This window comes from Chenopodium quinoa, unplaced genomic scaffold, assembly GCF_001683475.1.
Source record: "Chenopodium quinoa cultivar QQ74 unplaced genomic scaffold, ASM168347v1, whole genome shotgun sequence".
NCBI classification, from domain to species: Eukaryota; Viridiplantae; Streptophyta; class Magnoliopsida; order Caryophyllales; family Amaranthaceae; genus Chenopodium; species Chenopodium quinoa.
In genome coordinates this window covers 4573451-4592280 of record NW_018742461.1, presented here as the reverse complement: position 1 = coordinate 4592280, position 18830 = coordinate 4573451, and the positions used below count along the sequence as shown (strand labels likewise).

At 34.7% G+C, this 18830-nt stretch overlaps 2 protein-coding genes across 3 annotated transcripts; one reads left to right on the top strand and one right to left on the bottom strand.

Moving 5' to 3' along the window:
- Positions 1-250: 250 nt before the first annotated feature.
- LOC110718887 (protein DETOXIFICATION 46, chloroplastic-like) lies at positions 251-8913 on the bottom strand. The gene is made up of 14 exons (XM_021897820.1): positions 7528-8913; positions 7332-7426; positions 4915-5023; positions 4692-4747; positions 3978-4033; positions 3625-3763; positions 2239-2376; positions 2082-2150; positions 1874-1982; positions 1430-1575; positions 1208-1285; positions 899-970; positions 728-787; positions 251-628 (listed from the first exon to the last, which is right to left on the bottom strand). Exons 1-14 carry the CDS (start codon positions 7964-7966, stop codon positions 527-529), a joined length of 1668 nt encoding a protein of 555 aa, XP_021753512.1. The 5' UTR covers positions 7967-8913; the 3' UTR covers positions 251-526.
- A 2223-nt stretch (positions 8914-11136) lies between these two features.
- Positions 11137-18717, top strand: LOC110718885 (squalene synthase-like). 2 transcript variants are annotated; one of them, XM_021897817.1, is made up of 14 exons: positions 11469-11547; positions 12632-12776; positions 12872-12914; positions 13331-13420; positions 13808-13883; positions 14240-14309; positions 14774-14917; positions 15007-15111; positions 15627-15773; positions 16677-16752; positions 17916-18004; positions 18086-18177; positions 18249-18294; positions 18363-18717. In XM_021897817.1, the coding sequence occupies exons 5-14, from the start codon at positions 13834-13836 to the stop codon at positions 18429-18431; spliced, it is 888 nt and encodes a 295-aa protein (XP_021753509.1). In that variant the 5' UTR covers positions 11469-11547; positions 12632-12776; positions 12872-12914; positions 13331-13420; positions 13808-13833; the 3' UTR covers positions 18432-18717. The 2 variants fall into 2 exon arrangements, with proteins under 2 accessions (XP_021753508.1, XP_021753509.1); XM_021897816.1 differs by lacking the exon at positions 12632-12776 and having other exon boundaries at positions 11137-11547.
- The last annotated feature ends 113 nt before the right edge of the window (positions 18718-18830 follow it).

The window sequence follows — 18830 nt, the reverse complement described above, 5'->3', positions numbered from 1 at the left end:
AAACAGAAACCATAGTTTATGTGTTATTTTTTGCTCATGATTTTGCAACTATTTACCTGCTTTCTCTTCTTGCAAAGGTTGAACACTTGAGTTTTTTAGGATTGAAATGAGCTTCTTTTGTTGCCATTTTTGCTAAAACTTGTGTTGGTTTGTTTCATTAGTTTGTGCCAAATCACTCCGTTTTTGTATCAGTTTGATGTTTCAAGGTTGTGTTTACAAGTTGACAAGAGATCCAACATAACACAATGAATCATGGGGTAGAGGGTGATTTTCTGCAAAGTTTCCCAAAAATATGGATTATGATATTTAATTACATTTCACCTTAAGCTATATATATACTTCTATCTCTGAAACTCTAATGTTAGAAGTATCAGAGGATACAGTTGCAATTCTTGCAAAGAACAACTATGGAATAATTTTTATGATTGTACATACCCTGATACATCAAATTTATTCTTACTCGAATTTGCTGAAGGTAGTTTAACCAATGAAAAGAATTTTCTGAAGGTGTTTGTTGAATCTTTACCTAAGCTACCTTAAGCTCGCCCAATTTGAAATGGTCAAGATCCTCTGAGAATAATACACCATTAGGAGAAAGAAGGCGTCTTAGAGAAATCAAGAAGCGTGCCTGTGTATTGTATCAGAGAAAATTGATCAGAATATGCCTAATAAATTGCTCTGCACAAATATGAGTTACTCCATAACAAACTTGAGAAGAGAAAGGTACCCATTGAAATCCAACAAGGGCACTCCAACAACCTACTAAACCTACTTGACTTCTCACTAGCTGTCAAATTATAAACAAAGGCAGGAATATGCATCAATTTCACTCGAGAAGAGGATAACAAATTTTGTGATTGTATGATATTTGCAATGCTAAAGAAGATCAACAAGATACCAGTAATACAAGTGCGCCCAAAGCGAAACATCCACTCATTGATATACTAATGAATTTGAGATCCCTGCCAGCCTGCACACGAAAAAAAAGGTACCTCCTTGATCATCATATCTATAGTTACAAAAATTAAATACAAAGCGCCAATGAAGCAGCATGTGTCAAATGGGTCAGCAGAGTTGGGTTTGGGTCTATCATTATAGATTTCCGGAGTTGAAAGTGCATATATGCACTACAAGTGGAAACCTATATTCATAGCAATGAAATAGATAAATATTCAATAAAACAAGGAAGCAAGTTGGATTTTATTACCAGCAATGTACCCTCACTGGGGAGTATACAAGGAGTCACACTTAAAGCAAGGAAGAAGCAAATCCAAACATTGTGCATCTGCATACATAAACAACTTCCGTTACTCCAATGGAAGTAGGCATAGTTCAAAACCTTAAGACACCTAGATACTGAATGGGCGAAGATTGTAACAAATTCAACCAACCTACTGAATGGGCGAAGATTGTAACAAATTCAACCAACCTCTCCTATCACTACTGTATCAGATGTGAAGAAATTAGGAACAACAAAAGGGACAGAAGTTGCGGCAGTTCCTAGAAGAAGTCCAATAGACGCTCCTATTATCAAAAGAGACTTCAATAGAGATCTCGCCTGTTTGTAAAAACAAGCTACATGAAGTTAAGATATCATTAAAACCTTAAATGGAAATAAGGAATATATCTTCGAGATTTTGACTGTACCTACTGCAGTAGTGCATATAATGTATTGATTTTAAAGGTATACCAACAAATAAGGCACTCTGTATATTTTCCAATATCTCACACTTTCCTTTTCAGTCAAATTTTTAAAAAGGTTAACATTCCTTCTGTTCTCATCACATGGGTGTACATTCTCATCCCTCTCTTCAACACGTGAGTTGATAAGTGTTTCATTAAAGCTATTGACAAACAACCGGAGGATTTTTACCTTTTAAACTTCGGTTGGCTCCATAAAGTAGCTCGGGCATAAATGATTGTGCAGTTTGAGAAAGGGGCTCACCCCATACTGAACACATGCCAAATATATTAAGCAAAACCTACACAGCAGTCAGTTGAATACATATAACCTGTTTGGTAGGAGTCTGCAATTAAAATTAGAATTGAAAATCACTGGACATTAGGCAGGTTTAACTCACCTGATGAGCAGCCACTACATGCGTACCTATAGACGTAGCAAAATAAATAAGTAGACCATATAAGGCCACCTGTTACAAAATAGGATAGCTTCTACATAAATTAATTTGGAATAAAAAAAATGATGTGATCAAATGTGAAGTTACTATACTGGTAAACCTTTGAAAACATGGTTACAAAGATGGGGGCAGCTATCCCAACTATTTCTTGCAATTCAGCAAGTGATGGAACTGAAAAGGAATACCCATTGTATCCTTTTTTATTCAAAGCATCAATCATCACATTAGCTGCAACAATCTGAAAGATTTATCCCATGATTAAAAAAAGGGATTTTTACCACCTTCAAATAACGACTTTGTCGAATTTACCACCTTCAAAAAAAAAACATTTACTTTACCACCTCATAAAAAAATTAAACATCAGTTTTACCACCAATCACCTCCAACTAACGGATTCCGTCCAAAAATCCGTTAGTGGGGCCTACCTTGCACACGTGTCGCCATATTATTGGTTAAGTTTTAAAAAAATAAATAAAAAAAAACAAAATAAAAAATAAAAAATCCCCATCAAGCAACCGATGGTTGCTGCCACCGTCGAGACCCCCACCGCCGGACCGGCTACGACCAGCCCCACCACCTAACCGTTACAACCAGCCCCCACCACCTAACCGCTACCAGCCACCGTCGAGACCCACAGCCACCGCACCGATTTCGACTTCAAAACCCTAGCCACCACCTAACAGCTACGACCAACCCCACCACCTAACCGCTACCACCGCACCGCACACCACAGCCGCGCCGATTTCGACCCCCTTTCCACCAATTTCCGACCTCAAAACCCTAGTCAACACCTAATAGCTACGACCAACCCACCACCTAATCGCTACCACCGCACCGCACACCACAGCCGCACCGATTTCTACCCCTTTCCACCAATTTCCGACCTCAAAACCCTAGCCACCACCTAACAGCTACGACCAACCCCACCACCATCCAAACCCATACCAGAAACAACCGCCACCCAGACGCGAAACCACCCCGACTCAAAACCACCACCACCCAAACCCAGACCAGAAACAACCGCCACCCAGACGCGAAACCACCCCGACTCAAAACCACCACCACCCACCAGAAACCACGCCAGCCAGACGCGAAACCATCGCGACTCGAAACCACCACCACCCAGACGCGAAACCCACACGAAATTCCGACCAACCGAGGTAGTTGATTTCGTTGCTGGTTGGTTGACATGGAAGATCGGGGAAGATGAAGAAGAAACGTCAAAAATGTGGGCCCTACTAACGGATTCATGGACGGAATCTGGTAGTTGGTGGTAAAATCGATTTTTTGGAAATTTTGGTGGTGGTAAAGTAAATCTTTTTTTTTTTGGAGGTGGTAAATTCAATTAAGTGGTTATTTGAAGGTGGTAAAAATCAAAATTTCCTTAAAAAAATGGTGAATACAAACATTTAGACAATGGAATAATGAAACGATTGAATTCGCTGAAAATTGATATATAAACAGATATTATATCCAATTAACACACTTGTGATGCTGCAGTTGCCAACGCTACACCAGCTATTCCATAATTTAAGAAGACACAGAGTACTATATCACCAATTCCACTGAGAGCAGTGGCAATGAGCAATGCCTTCAATGGTCCCAGGGAATCTTTCATGCCTAGACTGGAAATTAGAGGCAGGACATCAATACATTAGTGTTTTTTTTGAAGGTAAGAAAAATAAACATTAGGAAGCCCTCCTCGCAAAAATTGAGGCTTTTTGTAGATAAACAAGAAAATACTGACATACTTAAAACAATAAATTCCAATTGCGTATTTTTGTAGGCCAGGTGCTAAACGCAACCGATTATATAAGGTATATATGCAGTGTGTTTTACCTGGCACTCTGAGTGACATAGCCAACAAGAATGGCAGGCCATGCTAAGGCACGAAGCTATCAACCCATGAAAAAACGAAATTAGCTACAAGAGTACAGCAAATAAGCTGATGGAATCTTATGCACCAGAAAACTATGGTGTAGGGAGGAAAAAATAAAAAGAAAAGAAAAGAAAGAAAGATTTGAGTGTACGGTTACTTGAAAGAACAAAATATTGAAAAACATTAAATAGACCAAGAGTTCACTTGCCTCCTTATTGTGCATTTATGAGTTAGAAAAACAAGCTACTACAATGGTAGTGAAACTTATTCAATTTTAATTTTGCAAAGCATGATTGTCAGCAACTTATAGAAAGATCAAAATAATCATTTAGTGCAAAGAGAAGACATTATAACTCATCATGAAGGGTCTCCAGTTTTTCCCATTCCCAGTCTATAAAACATTTGATAAATGTAAGGTGAGAAAGAAGGGATTATATTCAAATTAGGAATGCACAAATTTTCTACAAACTACTTAAGATATGTCATATACTTCGTATATACCATAACTTATTTGGGAGTATTATAGCACTATAAGCACAGTGAAATTCACTAGTACTTCTGAGAGTTCTGACAAAGCTCCTATTAAGATGAACATTGCACATCATACATGCACAAAATCCTCTCATTCCTCAGCAGAGTAAAACAGAAAGAACACATATCAAAATCAGACAAACCTGTAAATACGAATTCGCAGCAGATACAAGATTCATATTTTTCGCTCCCACAAAAGCTGAAAGAAAACACAGAAACATGACAAATGAAATGGTGGCATTCAGGGGACGGTTAACTAGCACAATCTTCTCAACAGCGAAAATCAAAATCAAGACAGAAAATAAGGTACTTTCATGAGAAGTTGATACGTGGTGGCAACGAAGTGCCTGTACCAGTTTCAATTACCAGTTAAAGCCCATTCACCGAATCCTTTCGTCAGTAAAAACAACAGCACTCCACTTGCCAAACTTATGAATAGTAACATGGATATCTGATGCTGCACTTGATCCTCGTTCTGTTTCAGTTACATGCAAGTGATCATGATCTTGTGTGCAATATTGAACAGCAATTACGAGTTACACTATATGCAGATTACAGTCTGAATAGATAGTCATTGTTGTTCACAGATAGTTCAAATTCTCGCCAACATTGATATAAAGTATGGCATGTGTATGTTTGAGTAGTTGACATTTAACAATCATCAACATGACAAATAAAAATTTATCCGAAAATATCAAATTGATAAATTTCATTCTCGAGTAACTAAAACTTAAGTGGTCATTGATATTTGATAAGTTCATATTTTATATACTTTATTATATCATTTTTATGCTATTTTAGAGTACAAATTATGTGTTTACATAGATTTTAATGTCTAATTATGAAATTTTCTTTGTTAAGCTTAATTGATTAGTTTTAGTTAATCATGCTCTAATATTCTATTACTATGACTTATTTTGAAAAGCAATACTAAAATCCCATTTTTCTTATTGCTCACAGTTTGATTGCAAATGACAAAGAAGAAATTATAAGAAAAGAAGAAAAAAAAAAAAACAAGAAAAGCCCACTACAATTTCCACGAGCTACATTTCACCAAAAGAGTGGAAGTGGGTTGAAAACCCACTAACTCTAAAAACCCCAAAAAGATTAGAGGAGGCAGCAATACGAAACCACAAAGAAGAAACCCTCACATAATCTACTAGTATAAGGCAGCCACGCAACGCAGAGGAGGATGCACAGCATCACGGGAGAAGAACAGCAGCACGAGAGGTGGAACCAAGCCTTGAGCAGCGGCCAACTACTGACATTGGAGTTACTCTTCTCTATTTAAGTTTTATGCAATTGACAATGTTAATTATTAGTGATTGTGTTTTCTTAATTGTGATGTTTGGCTAGATTTCTTTGTTCTAGGTTGGGGATGTAGTCTATTATTATCTATCAATGAATTGAATTATTTGTTTGGTTTTGATTTATATAATTGCAATTTGATAATCTTATTTTATTTCGTATGATTAATCTGGCTAATTGATTGTATGTTTAAGGTATTGGATTATTAGCGGGAGTGAACTTTCAATACTAGTTCGTCGGATTATCAAACGTCAATTAGTATAATTTTATGATTAGTTATACACTTGGGGTGGTCTTTATTAAATTCTTGTTCTTAATGACTTTATTTCAATTGTTCTGATCACGGGAGTAGACATGAGGTTAATTTAAATATACGTTTTCTACCTTGGTAGAGGAGATAACTACTATTGGTAATTCGATCATTGTTATATTATATTTATTCAACCCTGTAATTAGTTTAATTATAGTGTATTCATACTAATGCACGGTATATACATAGTACGTATATTTAGAAAGAAAAACAATAGGAGATTTAAAAAAAAAAAAAAAAAAAAAAAAAAAAAAAGGAGATGTGAAAGTTATAAAAAAATGTGGAGAAGTGAAAGTTATTTAATGGGAGGTTATATTTAAAAAAAAAAAACTAAAATGCATGAGATTTGAGAATTTAGCTTTTGAAGGGCTGTGGTTAAATGACTCTGCAATTAAATAAAAGATTTCATTATAGAGAGTAATTGGCGAAACCCGAAACCTAAAACTATTTCTCATTCTTCTCTGTCGTTTTTATTAGTTTACAACTCTTATCGTTTATTATAGTTTAGTAGTACTTTTCTCCTATTTTTCATCGTCTAAATAATATTTTAGTTTCTTAACTTGGTAATTGTTTAGTCCTCCTTGTGGATACGATACCTGCTTACCCTATATTTAGGGTAATTGACCCGTACACTTGCAGTGGATATAGGCCTGACCAATATTAATAAGAATACCAATACTGCAACAGTTTTGATCTTTCAAAATCTTAAAATACTTGAAGCCCGTATGGCCATTTGATCACTAGTATAAACTTGTCAGTAAAATCAATTTTCATTCCCGCAGTAATGCTAGATCACCCCAATTATCTTTCTTCACCTATTTCTTTACCATATATTACCACTTGGGGGTGGTATTAGAGATACTAAACATTTCCTTACAGAAAAACAAAAGGCTGGGGATGAGATAGCGTTACTATGGACATTAAGATGTTACTTAGCTTGTCATATTACACTTAAATTCATACTCAATTACTACTACTATTTATGATCGGCTACCAAATGTTAAGATTTACAATATCTCATTCCTTAATAACACCACATAATCACATATATATCACAGTTGCTAAACCTGCCTATTCAACATTTGATACATTATTAATCAATGACAAACTATTACAATTTGGTAAGTACGTAACAGGAAGAATTATAAGATGGTAAAGCAATTACCTTTTGAGCTAGTGAAGTAGCAACCATATTGGAAGTTGCAACTGAAAGAAACATAAACACATATCCAACATAATCACATAGCACAGTTGCTGGACCTGCCCATTTAACATATATATTCAATCACCATTATATTATAATCATAATCATAATTTAATAAACTCAAAAAAAAAAAAAAAAAAAAAAAAATCAAAATTACCTAACGCAGCAAGCTCAATAGAGCTGCCTTGGCCAATAACAGCAGTATCAATGAGACTCATCAAAGGCCCACAAATCCAAAGCCCAGTAGCAGGACCAGAAAACTTAACAATCTCAATTATTTGATCCCATGTACTTTGATTAGCAAATTCTTCAGCTACATTTGTGGGTTTTGAAGGTTGAAGGTTAAGAATTTCTGGGTTAATCTCGGATTCTGGTTCGTGGGTTTGAAGATTTTCACCCAGAAATTCTTGGCTAGGACTAATACAACCAACTTTTTGCAAATTTCTGGGAATTTGATGGGATTCAGGAAAGCATAAATTGAAGGGCTTAAGTGGGATTTTAGGGTGCCGCAAATTGGAGGAGAGTGAAAATTGTTTGATTATGGGAATTTTGATTCGGATGTTAGGAGAAGGGGAAATTATGGCTTTGAATTGCATTTTGGCTGGTTTATTGCTGATAGTATAGAATTGGAGGAAAATTTGAAAAAATATAGGAAAATAAATAAATTAATAAATAATTGAATGGTGATAAATGAAATCATGCAAGTATGTAACTGAAGTACGTGAGAAGAAGAAATCAAATTTTGTGGAGCTAAGCAAGTGAGGATGTACAAGTTGCATAATGCATAATGCATGTGCCATTTGTTTGGAATTTGCTATGTTTGGAGCATTGAAGTTTAGTTGATTCAATACTCCAAAATCGGGTCGGACCTATATTAATCACCTCTATTTTTGGGTCATGATCTACTTTGAGAGTAAGTGTATGTTTATTTTTTGGGGTTTTTTTTTTTTTTTTTCTTTTTTCTCATTCAGTTTTAGTATGTGGGTAGAGTTGTAATTTGCCATATGCCTTAGTTTTATCACTTAATAGAGTTTCTCAATTAAACGTTATTTGGCTTTGGAGAACTAGTTTTTGGCCCGGGTGATGCCCGAGTCATTATATGTATATTTAAAATGAGCTTTTATAATAAAAATTAAGTGATGAAATATAATAAATATTGATTAAATCAGTTACATTTATTTGGTACTCGTACTATTTAAAATATATTTTTCCAATCATTATTGAACATCAAATATATTATCCAATACCTAGTATCCTAATTTTTTTTTAATTTACTTCAAAAAAAAAATAAAAAATAAAAAACATTAGCTTAAAAAGCTCAATACATAATTTGGGTTACATATATAGGTTTTACGTATAAGCAAATAAAAGAAGTGAGATTAATTTTTGTTATTATAGATTGTTGCTAAATTTACATGTATAAAATTAAACTTAAATCTTCAATAGTATGACATGGCGCCACATCATTTTCCTAGTAAAAGTGACATATGGCAGGCTCATGTTTTGCCATTGAGTTTTAATATATATTCCCTCTGTCCCTTTATTTTTGCCCCATTGCCATTTTTCGGGTCAAACTTTGAAAACTTTGACCATAATTTACCGTTAATCTATAAAAGATAATATAGTCATGCGTGATCTTGTTAAATTCGTCTCATTGTATATTTTATTAATATCATGTTTTTATAATTTTTACGTATATGAAAATAAAGATATAGACGTTTTAAAACGCGTCTTGAAGACCGCGCACAGTCAAATGGGACAAAATAATAGGGACAGAGGGAGTATATATATTTGAAGGTCATCCTTCAATAGAGAAAGTGAAAATACCACTTTCACATCAACCTTAGCAACCACTTGTTAGCAAATGTGCTAAAAGGAAAGGAATAAGAATGTCATCATGATAGAAATGTTCTTAGAAAAGTTAGATCGTCTTTGCTAATTTTCAATGTATTTCATGTAGTGTCAAGTCAGGTTGGAGTTACTCTTCTTTTCTCTCTTTATCAAAAAAACAAAAAAAGAAACGAGTAGTTTCAATGGAGAAATCAAAAACTCACGAGCGTCTTCAATAAAAGAGGACGACAAATTCTACCCTTTGGTCTTTTTGGTTAACCATGCTCTTTATTTTCCATTTTTTCCTTGGGGTTTCGTAGTTGGTTGTTGGAATCAGTCTCCAATGAAGTTGCTTGAAGCTCTCTATCCTCCATTGAAGCTGCTTATGAGATTTCGTTTTTTGACACCATCAAGAAACAAATTTTTCAACCCTTTTAAATTGTATCCCACTTACATGTTTATAAATTACTTCATTTTCCCTTCAAAAAAAAAAATAAAAAAAAAAATTACTTCATTTTTATTAGTTCTTTCCACTCGTGGACAAATAAATTAGGACGCTTTCCAACTTTGATACATATGGTGATATATATTTTTAGGAACTTTTTTTTAGTATAATAAATCCTTCCGACCTTTCGTTCATTAAATTTTGTTCCTTTAGGTCTTTAAATATTACAATTGCTACAGAGTATATTGTTTTCCTATTACTATTTTATAGAGCATACACCAAATGTATCCTTATTGACATTTTCAATATTTACACAAGTATTGTTGATTTCACGTGATTTTTATATTCACTTTCACCTTTTATGACCCTTTTTTTTTTTTTAAATTTTTTTTTTTTAATTAATCGCGTCTATCCTCATGTTGCATGCAAGCCGGATACAAGTATACAACCATACATCTAAAGCAGATGAGCTGTAGTACTTGTATACTTGCGTTTTAGACTTAAGACTATGCTTGATGGGTTGACCTAAATTGAATAGCTTGGAATTTGCCAAGTTAGGGCCATGATCGTAAAATACATAAAGCTAAATTTGGTTTGACCAAAAAAAAAAAAAAAAATAAAGAAATGATTTCCAAGGGAATACATATTTTAATATAGAGCAATTGATAGTTCAATCTACACTTGTAGGAAAAAATAAATTACTTTATAGTTTTTATATGTAACATCTAGTCAATAATCACTTATCGATTGAGTACTGTAATTGTCTAATTTCACATCTAATAACCTTTTGACAGCTAACAATGACTTGTACAACTAACAGCTACCTCCATAACTATCTTACGGAACACGCCCCCAACAGACCACGACCTGAATATATTCATAATATTCCATAAGGCTCCACAAAATATACCCAAAGATTTCACTATAAACTCATAACCATTTTTTTAAAAGGAAAACACTGATCAAGATAAATTAATTAATTATAGCCAAAACATCTTAAAGTACTACATACATAAGGAGAGATCTCCCTTAAAACCACAAGTATTGTTTAGATTTTATATCAAATTTTATAATTTGGAGTATTTTTCTTTGGCAAAAACTAACGAGCGCCCCTATACGACGGATAAGAGAACTAAAAGTGGAAATATTCAAGTAAAATTATCATTAATTATACCGATCGACGTGTGATTTCATCATATATTTCGAATTTAATACTATTTTAAGTAATATATTAAATAGTAGTTATCTAATGCTGCGGAGCGCTTGCCATCAAGATCCTTTTTCTTTTATAAGTTGGTTTGAGACTTTGGGCCTTAAAAAATTAACATTCCAGATCTCCCACGAGCTCGCGTTCCACGTTCTCACTCCAAACAAAACAGACTCTCAAACCCAAAAAAACAACTCACATTTTATCACTTAAATAGTTAAATAATTCACATTTAAGGTCCCACCAACTCTATTTTCTTCTTTAAAAACCCCACAATTTTTACATCTCCACTCAATTAAATAACTAAATTTGTAGTATTCATTTACGGATTACAAAATCAATTTTACGAATTACAAAATCTCAAATTGATTTCCTCGGATTATTCTTACGCCACATATATACAATTTCATTTTCAACCCCTCTCAAAATCAAGCATTATTGCATAAATTGCATCAAAATCCCAGATTTTGAGCAATACCCATTTTTCAAATTGATCAAAAATGGGGAGTTTAGGTGCGATTTTGAAACACCCAGATGAATTTTACCCACTTTTGAAGTTGAAAATGGCGGTCAAAGAGGCTGAAAGGCAGATCCCACCTGAACCTCATTGGGGTTTTTGCTATTCTATGCTTCATAAGGTTTCTAGAAGTTTCGCCCTTGTTATTCAACAACTTGGTACTGAGCTTCGCAATGCTGTGAGTTTTCTTACTATTTGGTTTTTTTTTTTTTTTTTTTTTTTTTCTGATTGATATATTGTTTTTAATTTTGGTGGTGGCGTTGAATTCGAGGATGTGCGGGTTTACTCGCTCCGTCACTTTTTGTTTGTCTCATCTATAATTATTTTTTTAATACGGGACAATTTGTTATTTTTTTAATACGGGACAATTTGTTAGGGGCATGACACATCTATAAAAATGTAGCAAATAAATGGGTACGGAGGGAGTTTTTGTGTGCGATTGTGTATTTTGATGTAAAGTTATATAAGGGTGACAATTAGTTTGAATATCCATTGATTTTGGTAAATGCTACCAGGGGAATTCAGTCTGTTTTAATATCTGAGATTGAATTAGCGATTTTACTTTTCACGTGTGTGAGATCGATCAATACGATATATACACAGTATATAGGATTAACAACATAGACTTTATTGTAACTTTTTTAAGTCAACATTAATATGTGTATTATGCGTGTGCCTATTTTTCTTAAAAGGAAGGTATTTTGTAAAATCTCTTTTGGAAATTTCAAAGTTTAGTCCTTTAATTTTTTACCTGAGGTTTCATATTTCTTCTGGAAAGCCACCAGAGCTAAGGGAGACTAGTTATGCGTATGGATGTTGGATGCTTTATTAGTATGTCTTTTTCAAAAAGGTGATAACATTTTTTTTCCTTGCTTTTGCGTCTTTATTGACTTTATAAAAAAAAATAAAAAAAAATAAAAAAAAAGAAAAGAAAAGAAAAGGACTTACATGCTTAATCAAGAAATAATTGCATGCTTTTCCTGTTTATAATGAGTTGGTTTAGTTGATTGTCCCTAAGTAACAAGATTTGATGATGACAATGCAAATTTCTTGATTGTTCCTAGTTTCTGGTCCATTTGAGTTTAAAGAAAATGTTGCATAATTTGCTATATAGTTTATAATCCTGGCTAGATTGATGAATACTGAAATGGAGAAATATGGTGTAATTGCTGGTTCTTTGTGCACTTGTGTATGATTTATGCATGTGAGGGATTTATATAGAACCTTTTACTGACTATTGGGAAACTCAAAACATGTTGCAGTGAGGATTTTGTGAAAGTAAGCACTTTACCGCTCTCTATATGATAGATTGATAGCCATAAACAATCACATGAGAAGTGCAAAGTGCACTGAGCTTCATTTGACATAGGAAAATTATGGATTAAAACCTGGTTCCTTTCTGATCTGGTACTTAAAGTCTAAGTTTGCAGAAGAATGTTTCAACTTTTTCCTTTTCTGTACACAAGCACTATATTTGCTTATCAATTCTACTTGTCTTACAGGTCTGTGTGTTTTACTTGGTCCTTCGAGCCCTCGACACTGTAGGTTTGTCTCTACAAGCTCAGCAACTATATCCATGCATTGTTACTATTATCATGTCATGTAGTAATAAACTTATAATGGCCTCCTTAACGCTGCTGAGACTACTAGTCCTGATGACGAGATGAAAATTGTGATTTTAGCTCAGTTTAAAATCTAAACTTATTAAGAGGCCATATCTCATCTATACTCTGTCCTCTTCTAATTTGTTTAGTCTTCTAGGATTTTGTATTACTCTTGAATTTTGTTTGATTTTTTTTTAAAAACATGCGGTGACACTTGACACCCATCCTAGGACCAGCTGTACTGATTTCTTGTAATAGTCAGTAGCATGAAAACTAATGAAGATGAAATGAAAAAAATGTGTACTATAAGTATGTATCTTATCTCTTATTGCTTTTCGGTTTGGTACTCATGTGCAGAGGATGATACGAGCATTGCTACAGATGTCAAATTGCCCATCCTGAAAGCTTTTCATCAGCACATATATGATCGTGACTGGCATTTTTCCTGTGAGTAAACTGAGTTTTTCTCAACTTCTCTTCCACTGTCCAAATCTTGTTCTTGTTATTCATAAATGACCTAGCATTCAAACTGTGATTTTGGATATTGTTTGTTCAATGTTTATCTCCTTCCTTTTATGGTTATTATTATGATATAATTACAACTGTTATTAATGGTTTAATCTTATTGTGTTACTAAGAGGCATATGCCTCATATCCTATCTGCCCTCTGGTTTGAGATTAGTAGATTCTTTATGCACAATGTCACAATCCCATCTGTCGATTTTCTATTACGGAGTTATTATTATTTCATACCCCCCCCCCCCCCAACTCTCCTCCTAGATCTTTGTCTGAAGTAACATCTGTCATTTTGATTGTCCTTTTATGTAATATAAGGTGGTACAAAGCACTACAAAGTTCTGATGGATGAGTTTCATCATGTCTCAACTGCCTTTTCGGAGCTTGACAGAGGGTGAGCTGCTTATCTCCTGAATCTCTGTTACCTTTCAAGATTAGCATATTGCAGTGTATGCAAAAAACTTCTATGCTCTATTAATGCTTTCTAACGATGAAGCCATAGATAAGTGCTTGCTAATTTGCCCTTGCTTTTCTTCTAGGGAATATCTGGCTTTTATATTAACCTTGTTTCCTCTTAAAATATAAACCTTTAGGAGTTAAAAAATGAAGCATTGCTCGTTTGTGGTCATTCTTAGTTTATATAGTCGTGGGCTATGTTTCCTTGTTCTGAATTGTTCACAAGCTCTTGCGTTTACAAATTTATCTATTACTCTTGATACTATGTGTGATATTTACTTGTGGCATCTGCAGATACCAAGTGGCAATTGAGGATATTACAAAAAGGATGGGTGCTGGGATGGGAAAATTTATCTGCAATGAGGTTTGTGCAAAATGCATTAGAAAAGCTTTTTTGCACTCTCAAAATAGTTTGTAATTGATTCCCCTTCCCCACAAAATTCCTTGATACCAGAAGAGTTTTACTTTTAGATTTAGAGGGAAATTTTTGCAATTATTTACCTGCTTTCTCTGACGTATCTGTCTGCTTGCCCATATACCTTCATTATACCTCTACATGCTTGGGAGTTGGGAATTCTAGAACCTCTTTTTTTTTCCTTGCAAATGATATGGATCAGTTTTCTTCTTCTTCTTCTTTTTTTTTTTTTTTTTTTTTTTTTTTGTGGGTTTATAATCATTATTGCCTCACGGAAGCAGTTTGTACGTAATATGCCCGTAAATCATGTTATTTTTGTGTATATCTTACAAATATGGGATTTAACTTTGTTAAGGTGTTAATCTTCCATATCAGGTGTAAATCTATTTTAAACAGTTTTCTTTGTTTGGCAGGTAGAATCCATTGCTGACTATGATGAATATTGTCACTATGTAGCTGGACTTGTTGGTTTGGGGTTGTCAAAGCTTTTCCATAACGCAGGTTTAGAGGACCTTGCTTCAGATGATCTTTCCAATTCAATGGGTTTATTTCTTCAGGTATTCCTTTTGGCTTGGAACCTGGTGTCTTATGTGCTCCATGAAATCACATCTAATATGGTGCTATACTGTCTGTCCATAATGCACAGAAAACCAACATTATTCGTGACTACCTTGAAGATATAAATGAGATTCCAAAATGCCGCATGTTTTGGCCACGGGAGATATGGAGTAAATATGTTAATAAACTCGAGGTTAGGCACTTCTTATATATTTCAACTGGCTAGTTATCAGATTTTTTCCTCCAGTGAGAGACTCAATTACAAGCATATTAAAATGAAATGGATGAGAACGACATGCTTTATGCAGGTGCATAGTTTTTGAACCACAGATACATCATTTTTGGGGTGCATACTTTCTGAACTGCATGTACATGTTTATTTCAAACAAGTCACCCTGAGAAAAAGTGTATCTATTTGTTCAGAAATCACGCATCCTTAAAGTTCGTGTACTTTGTAGCTCAGAAATTATGCACCTTTCGTAGAGATATGTGTATGCAATTCAACAATTATGTACCATTCGACCTTTAAAATTTGTTCTCATTTACCTCTTTGTTTTTCTGTATGGATTGGATCGCGTGAATGTGATGTAGTATGAGATATTGACATATCTATCTCTAGATGGAGGTGGGCAAAGAACCTGCCCTTTGAAAGGGAAAAGAATTACTTGTAATAGTTTTACTTAACTTTCTGTGAAATTTGTTATGCAGGATTTGAAATATGAGGAGAACTCAGAGAAGGCAGTTCAATGTTTAAATGACATGGTGACAAATGCCTTATTGCACGTTGAAGATTGTCTAAAATACATGTCTGATTTGCGGGATCCTGCTATATTCCGTTTCTGTGCTATTCCTCAAGTATGAAAATTTCTGAATCAGCACTTATACAACCTCCCTTATTTCATATATTATCCTTATTATCAATTGCTACCTACTAGTTGTTATTAATAGTAAAACTATAAATGTACAACTATCTTTGAATCACATTGGATGAACCAAGAACAATCAATTTGAGGTAAAACCTAAGGCTTAGAATAAAACCAGAAACTATCAGAGTAGGGCAAAGATCCTCCCCCCCCCCCCCCCCCCCCCCCCCCCCTTCCCTCCCTCCCTCCTCATTTCTGTTTTGCCATATTTATCCAAGTAGAGATGCAGTGATATGGTCTGAGTTGACTATAAAATGATGTTTATAAAATACAGAGCAAATGCTTTCTGCAATTGCTATGGAAGAGGAGGATATTAAACTGTGTTAAATGGATAAAATTTGCTGATGTATGCTTCTTCCTCTATGCCTAAACAATGGTAACGTTTGCCATTTTGGGCATGCCCCTTTGTTGGTTACGTTTCAACTCTTTCTATTTCCAATACAGATATTTTTACTCATTTTCCCTCATATATACATTTTACAATGCAACTATTCCCATTTACCAGAATATCTACCTACTCCAAAGCAACTATTCTTGTTTACCAAAATGTTTACCTACTCCAAAAGCAAATATTCCCATTTTCCAATGTTGAAATGTCTTAATACTTGATACATGTGACATCTAATCATTGCTTTCCACTATCTTTTATTCCGTAATAACCTTGTAAAATCACCATACATAACCATCATTTTGGATTGGAAGGAGTATTATTTAAAAAGCCATATTCCTTCTTTTGTGCATTTGATTTTTGTTTCTGTCCACTAGACCAAAAGGCAGAGGTTTTATTGTTATCTTAGCGTTGTTATCTCATGTCGCCCTTCTGTACGTGTTTTAGATCATGGCCATTGGTACTTTAGCTATATGCTACAACAATCTTCAAGTGTTCAGAGGTGTGGTGAAAATGAGACGTGGTAAGTTAATCTGCTGTTTGTTTCCTTCTTACGTATATCTGCTAGTATTTTTGATGTTTCTTATGGGCTTGCTTGACCTATGCTGCTGTCATCTTTTATATGATGCCATAATTTGGAATTTTTCTGTATTTTGAGAGAGGTAGCAATTGTTCCTATGCTTACTGCTTCAAACTAAGCCTGGTGATGAGATCTTGAAACTTGCATCTTGTAAAACCTAGCTCTAAACGCCAAAGCCCCAAAAGGGCCCTTGCGAGCCTTAGCGATTTAGGACAGGGCTCCACCCGTGGGTTGGGGGTCGCGTCCTTTGAAAATCCGAATTCGAGGTTGGGGCGAATTCGGTTTTCTCAGTTGCCTTGTCGCGCGAGAAATTGTATCGAACTGTCCCTTTTTTCCTGTTTTTTTTTTTTGGAAAATAAGGGACTGCCAGCTGCTATATTTTGTTACTTGTCGCGCGAGAAATTGTATCGAACTGTCCCTTTTTTCCTGTTTTTTTTTTTGGAAAATAAGGGACTGCCAGCTGCTATATTTTGTTACCTCCGTCGCGTCGTTCGCTTTCATGGTTCTTTTAGAATTTTTGTCCTCCTTGATTCTGGTGCCAGTTCTACCTTTAGTTTTTGGCAGCTGTATGCCGTTAATTTAATGACAGATGTAGGATATGGCTGAAGGCAAAGTCTTGGAGTCTATACTATGAAACAAAATTTGCTTCTTTAGCTACTTTGAACTGTATTGCCTGTTTTAGATGACTGAAACGTTTTGGAAACATTGTCTTTAGTCTTATAGCATTGTTGCCCAAAAGGCTGTATTCAATGGCGGGGCTGACACATGTTAATCTGGGATTTGCATGAACCATATGATTATGGAGGTTGCTCCTATAACCTTATGTTTTGCTGCTGCTGGATTCTTTTCTATGTGATCATTAGAGCTACCTTTGCTTTGATCTTATTTCCTTTGCCTTGATGTTTCTCATTTATTGTAAATTCCATACGATTAAAGCTAGTTGCTTGTGTTGTGGTGTTCATGGGACAGATCTATATCTTCTTGTACTCCATTGTCCGGAATATACTGTGTTAGTTAATAGTTTGTTTCCAAAAAGGCAAAAACATGTCATTTTGTTAACTCGTCCAAGGGGTTTGTTATAATTTGTTTATTTTTGTGCAAATTAGGTCTCACTGCTATAGTTATTGACCAGACAAACACAATGCCTGATGTTTATGGTGCCTTCTATGATTTCGCCTGTATGATGAAACCGAAGGTAAATGCCCCATAATTTGAAACAAACCGACTTCTATACATACATATATTAGAAAGACTTAATGTGAATCCACTTATGTAGGTCGATAATAGGGATCCAAATGCCACAAAAACGTTAAGTAGGATCGAAGCAATCCAGAAAATTTGCAAGGACTCTGGAACTCTGAACAAAAGGTGATTCCAAATTTCTGCTCATGCATAACTTGATTAATTTTTTCACAAATGATAAATTTTTCTTTTCTCAGGAAATTGAACGTTATGAAGACCAAGTCAGCATACACTCCAATCATGGTGAGAACTTGTGAAAATTCTCTTAACGGCTTTGTGGTGTTTAGATACTGACTAATATTTCTACGCAGATGATGGTGTTCTTCATTGTATTGGCAATCATATTTGCTCGTCTATCTGCCAACCGACAGAACAATTGATTGTTTAGCAGTGGTACGAAAAGTACATTGTCGTACACACTAGAGCTACCTGGCAGACAGTTTTTATCATTTATGGCTGCAGTTTTGCAGAATGGCTTTCTCGTGTTGTTGCTGTCGAATGAGGATGACTTTCTCTAAGTTTGAAGCTGTGGCTTGGTTGATAATTTTTTTGTATACTCTGTATTTGCTAGTATATTTTACGTGAATGTTTGAGAGACGAATGTATTGGCACACTTCTGGCTTCTTATTCATTATTAGTATCATTCTTTTCATTGTCCAGGCTGCGCAAACACCATGTGTAGGATTACCAGAATTCTAAATCATCGTTACCTTTCGATTGGAAGGTTTAGTGAAGGCCATTAGAGAATTTCTCCAATTTTCAACTCGAATTGATAATTT

Excerpts from the sequence above, each read along its gene's own strand:
- LOC110718885 (XM_021897816.1), top strand. The coding sequence starts at position 11,353 with ATGGGGAGTTTAGGTGCGATTTTGAAACACCCAGATGAATTTTACCCA. Across the intron at positions 14,310-14,773 it reads GAAAATTTATCTGCAATGAG|GTAGAATCCATTGCTGACTA; the intron begins GTTTGTGCAAAA and ends TTTGTTTGGCAG. Across the intron at positions 18,005-18,085 it reads CCTGTATGATGAAACCGAAG|GTCGATAATAGGGATCCAAA; the intron begins GTAAATGCCCCA and ends CCACTTATGTAG.
- LOC110718887 (XM_021897820.1), bottom strand. The coding sequence starts at position 7,966 with ATGCAATTCAAAGCCATAATTTCCCCTTCTCCTAACATCCGAATCAAA. Across the intron at positions 4,034-4,691 it reads CTGCGAATTCGTATTTACAG|CTTCGTGCCTTAGCATGGCC; the intron begins GTTTGTCTGATT and ends ATGGGTTGATAG. Across the intron at positions 788-898 it reads TGGGCGCACTTGTATTACTG|CTAGTGAGAAGTCAAGTAGG; the intron begins GTATCTTGTTGA and ends ATAATTTGACAG.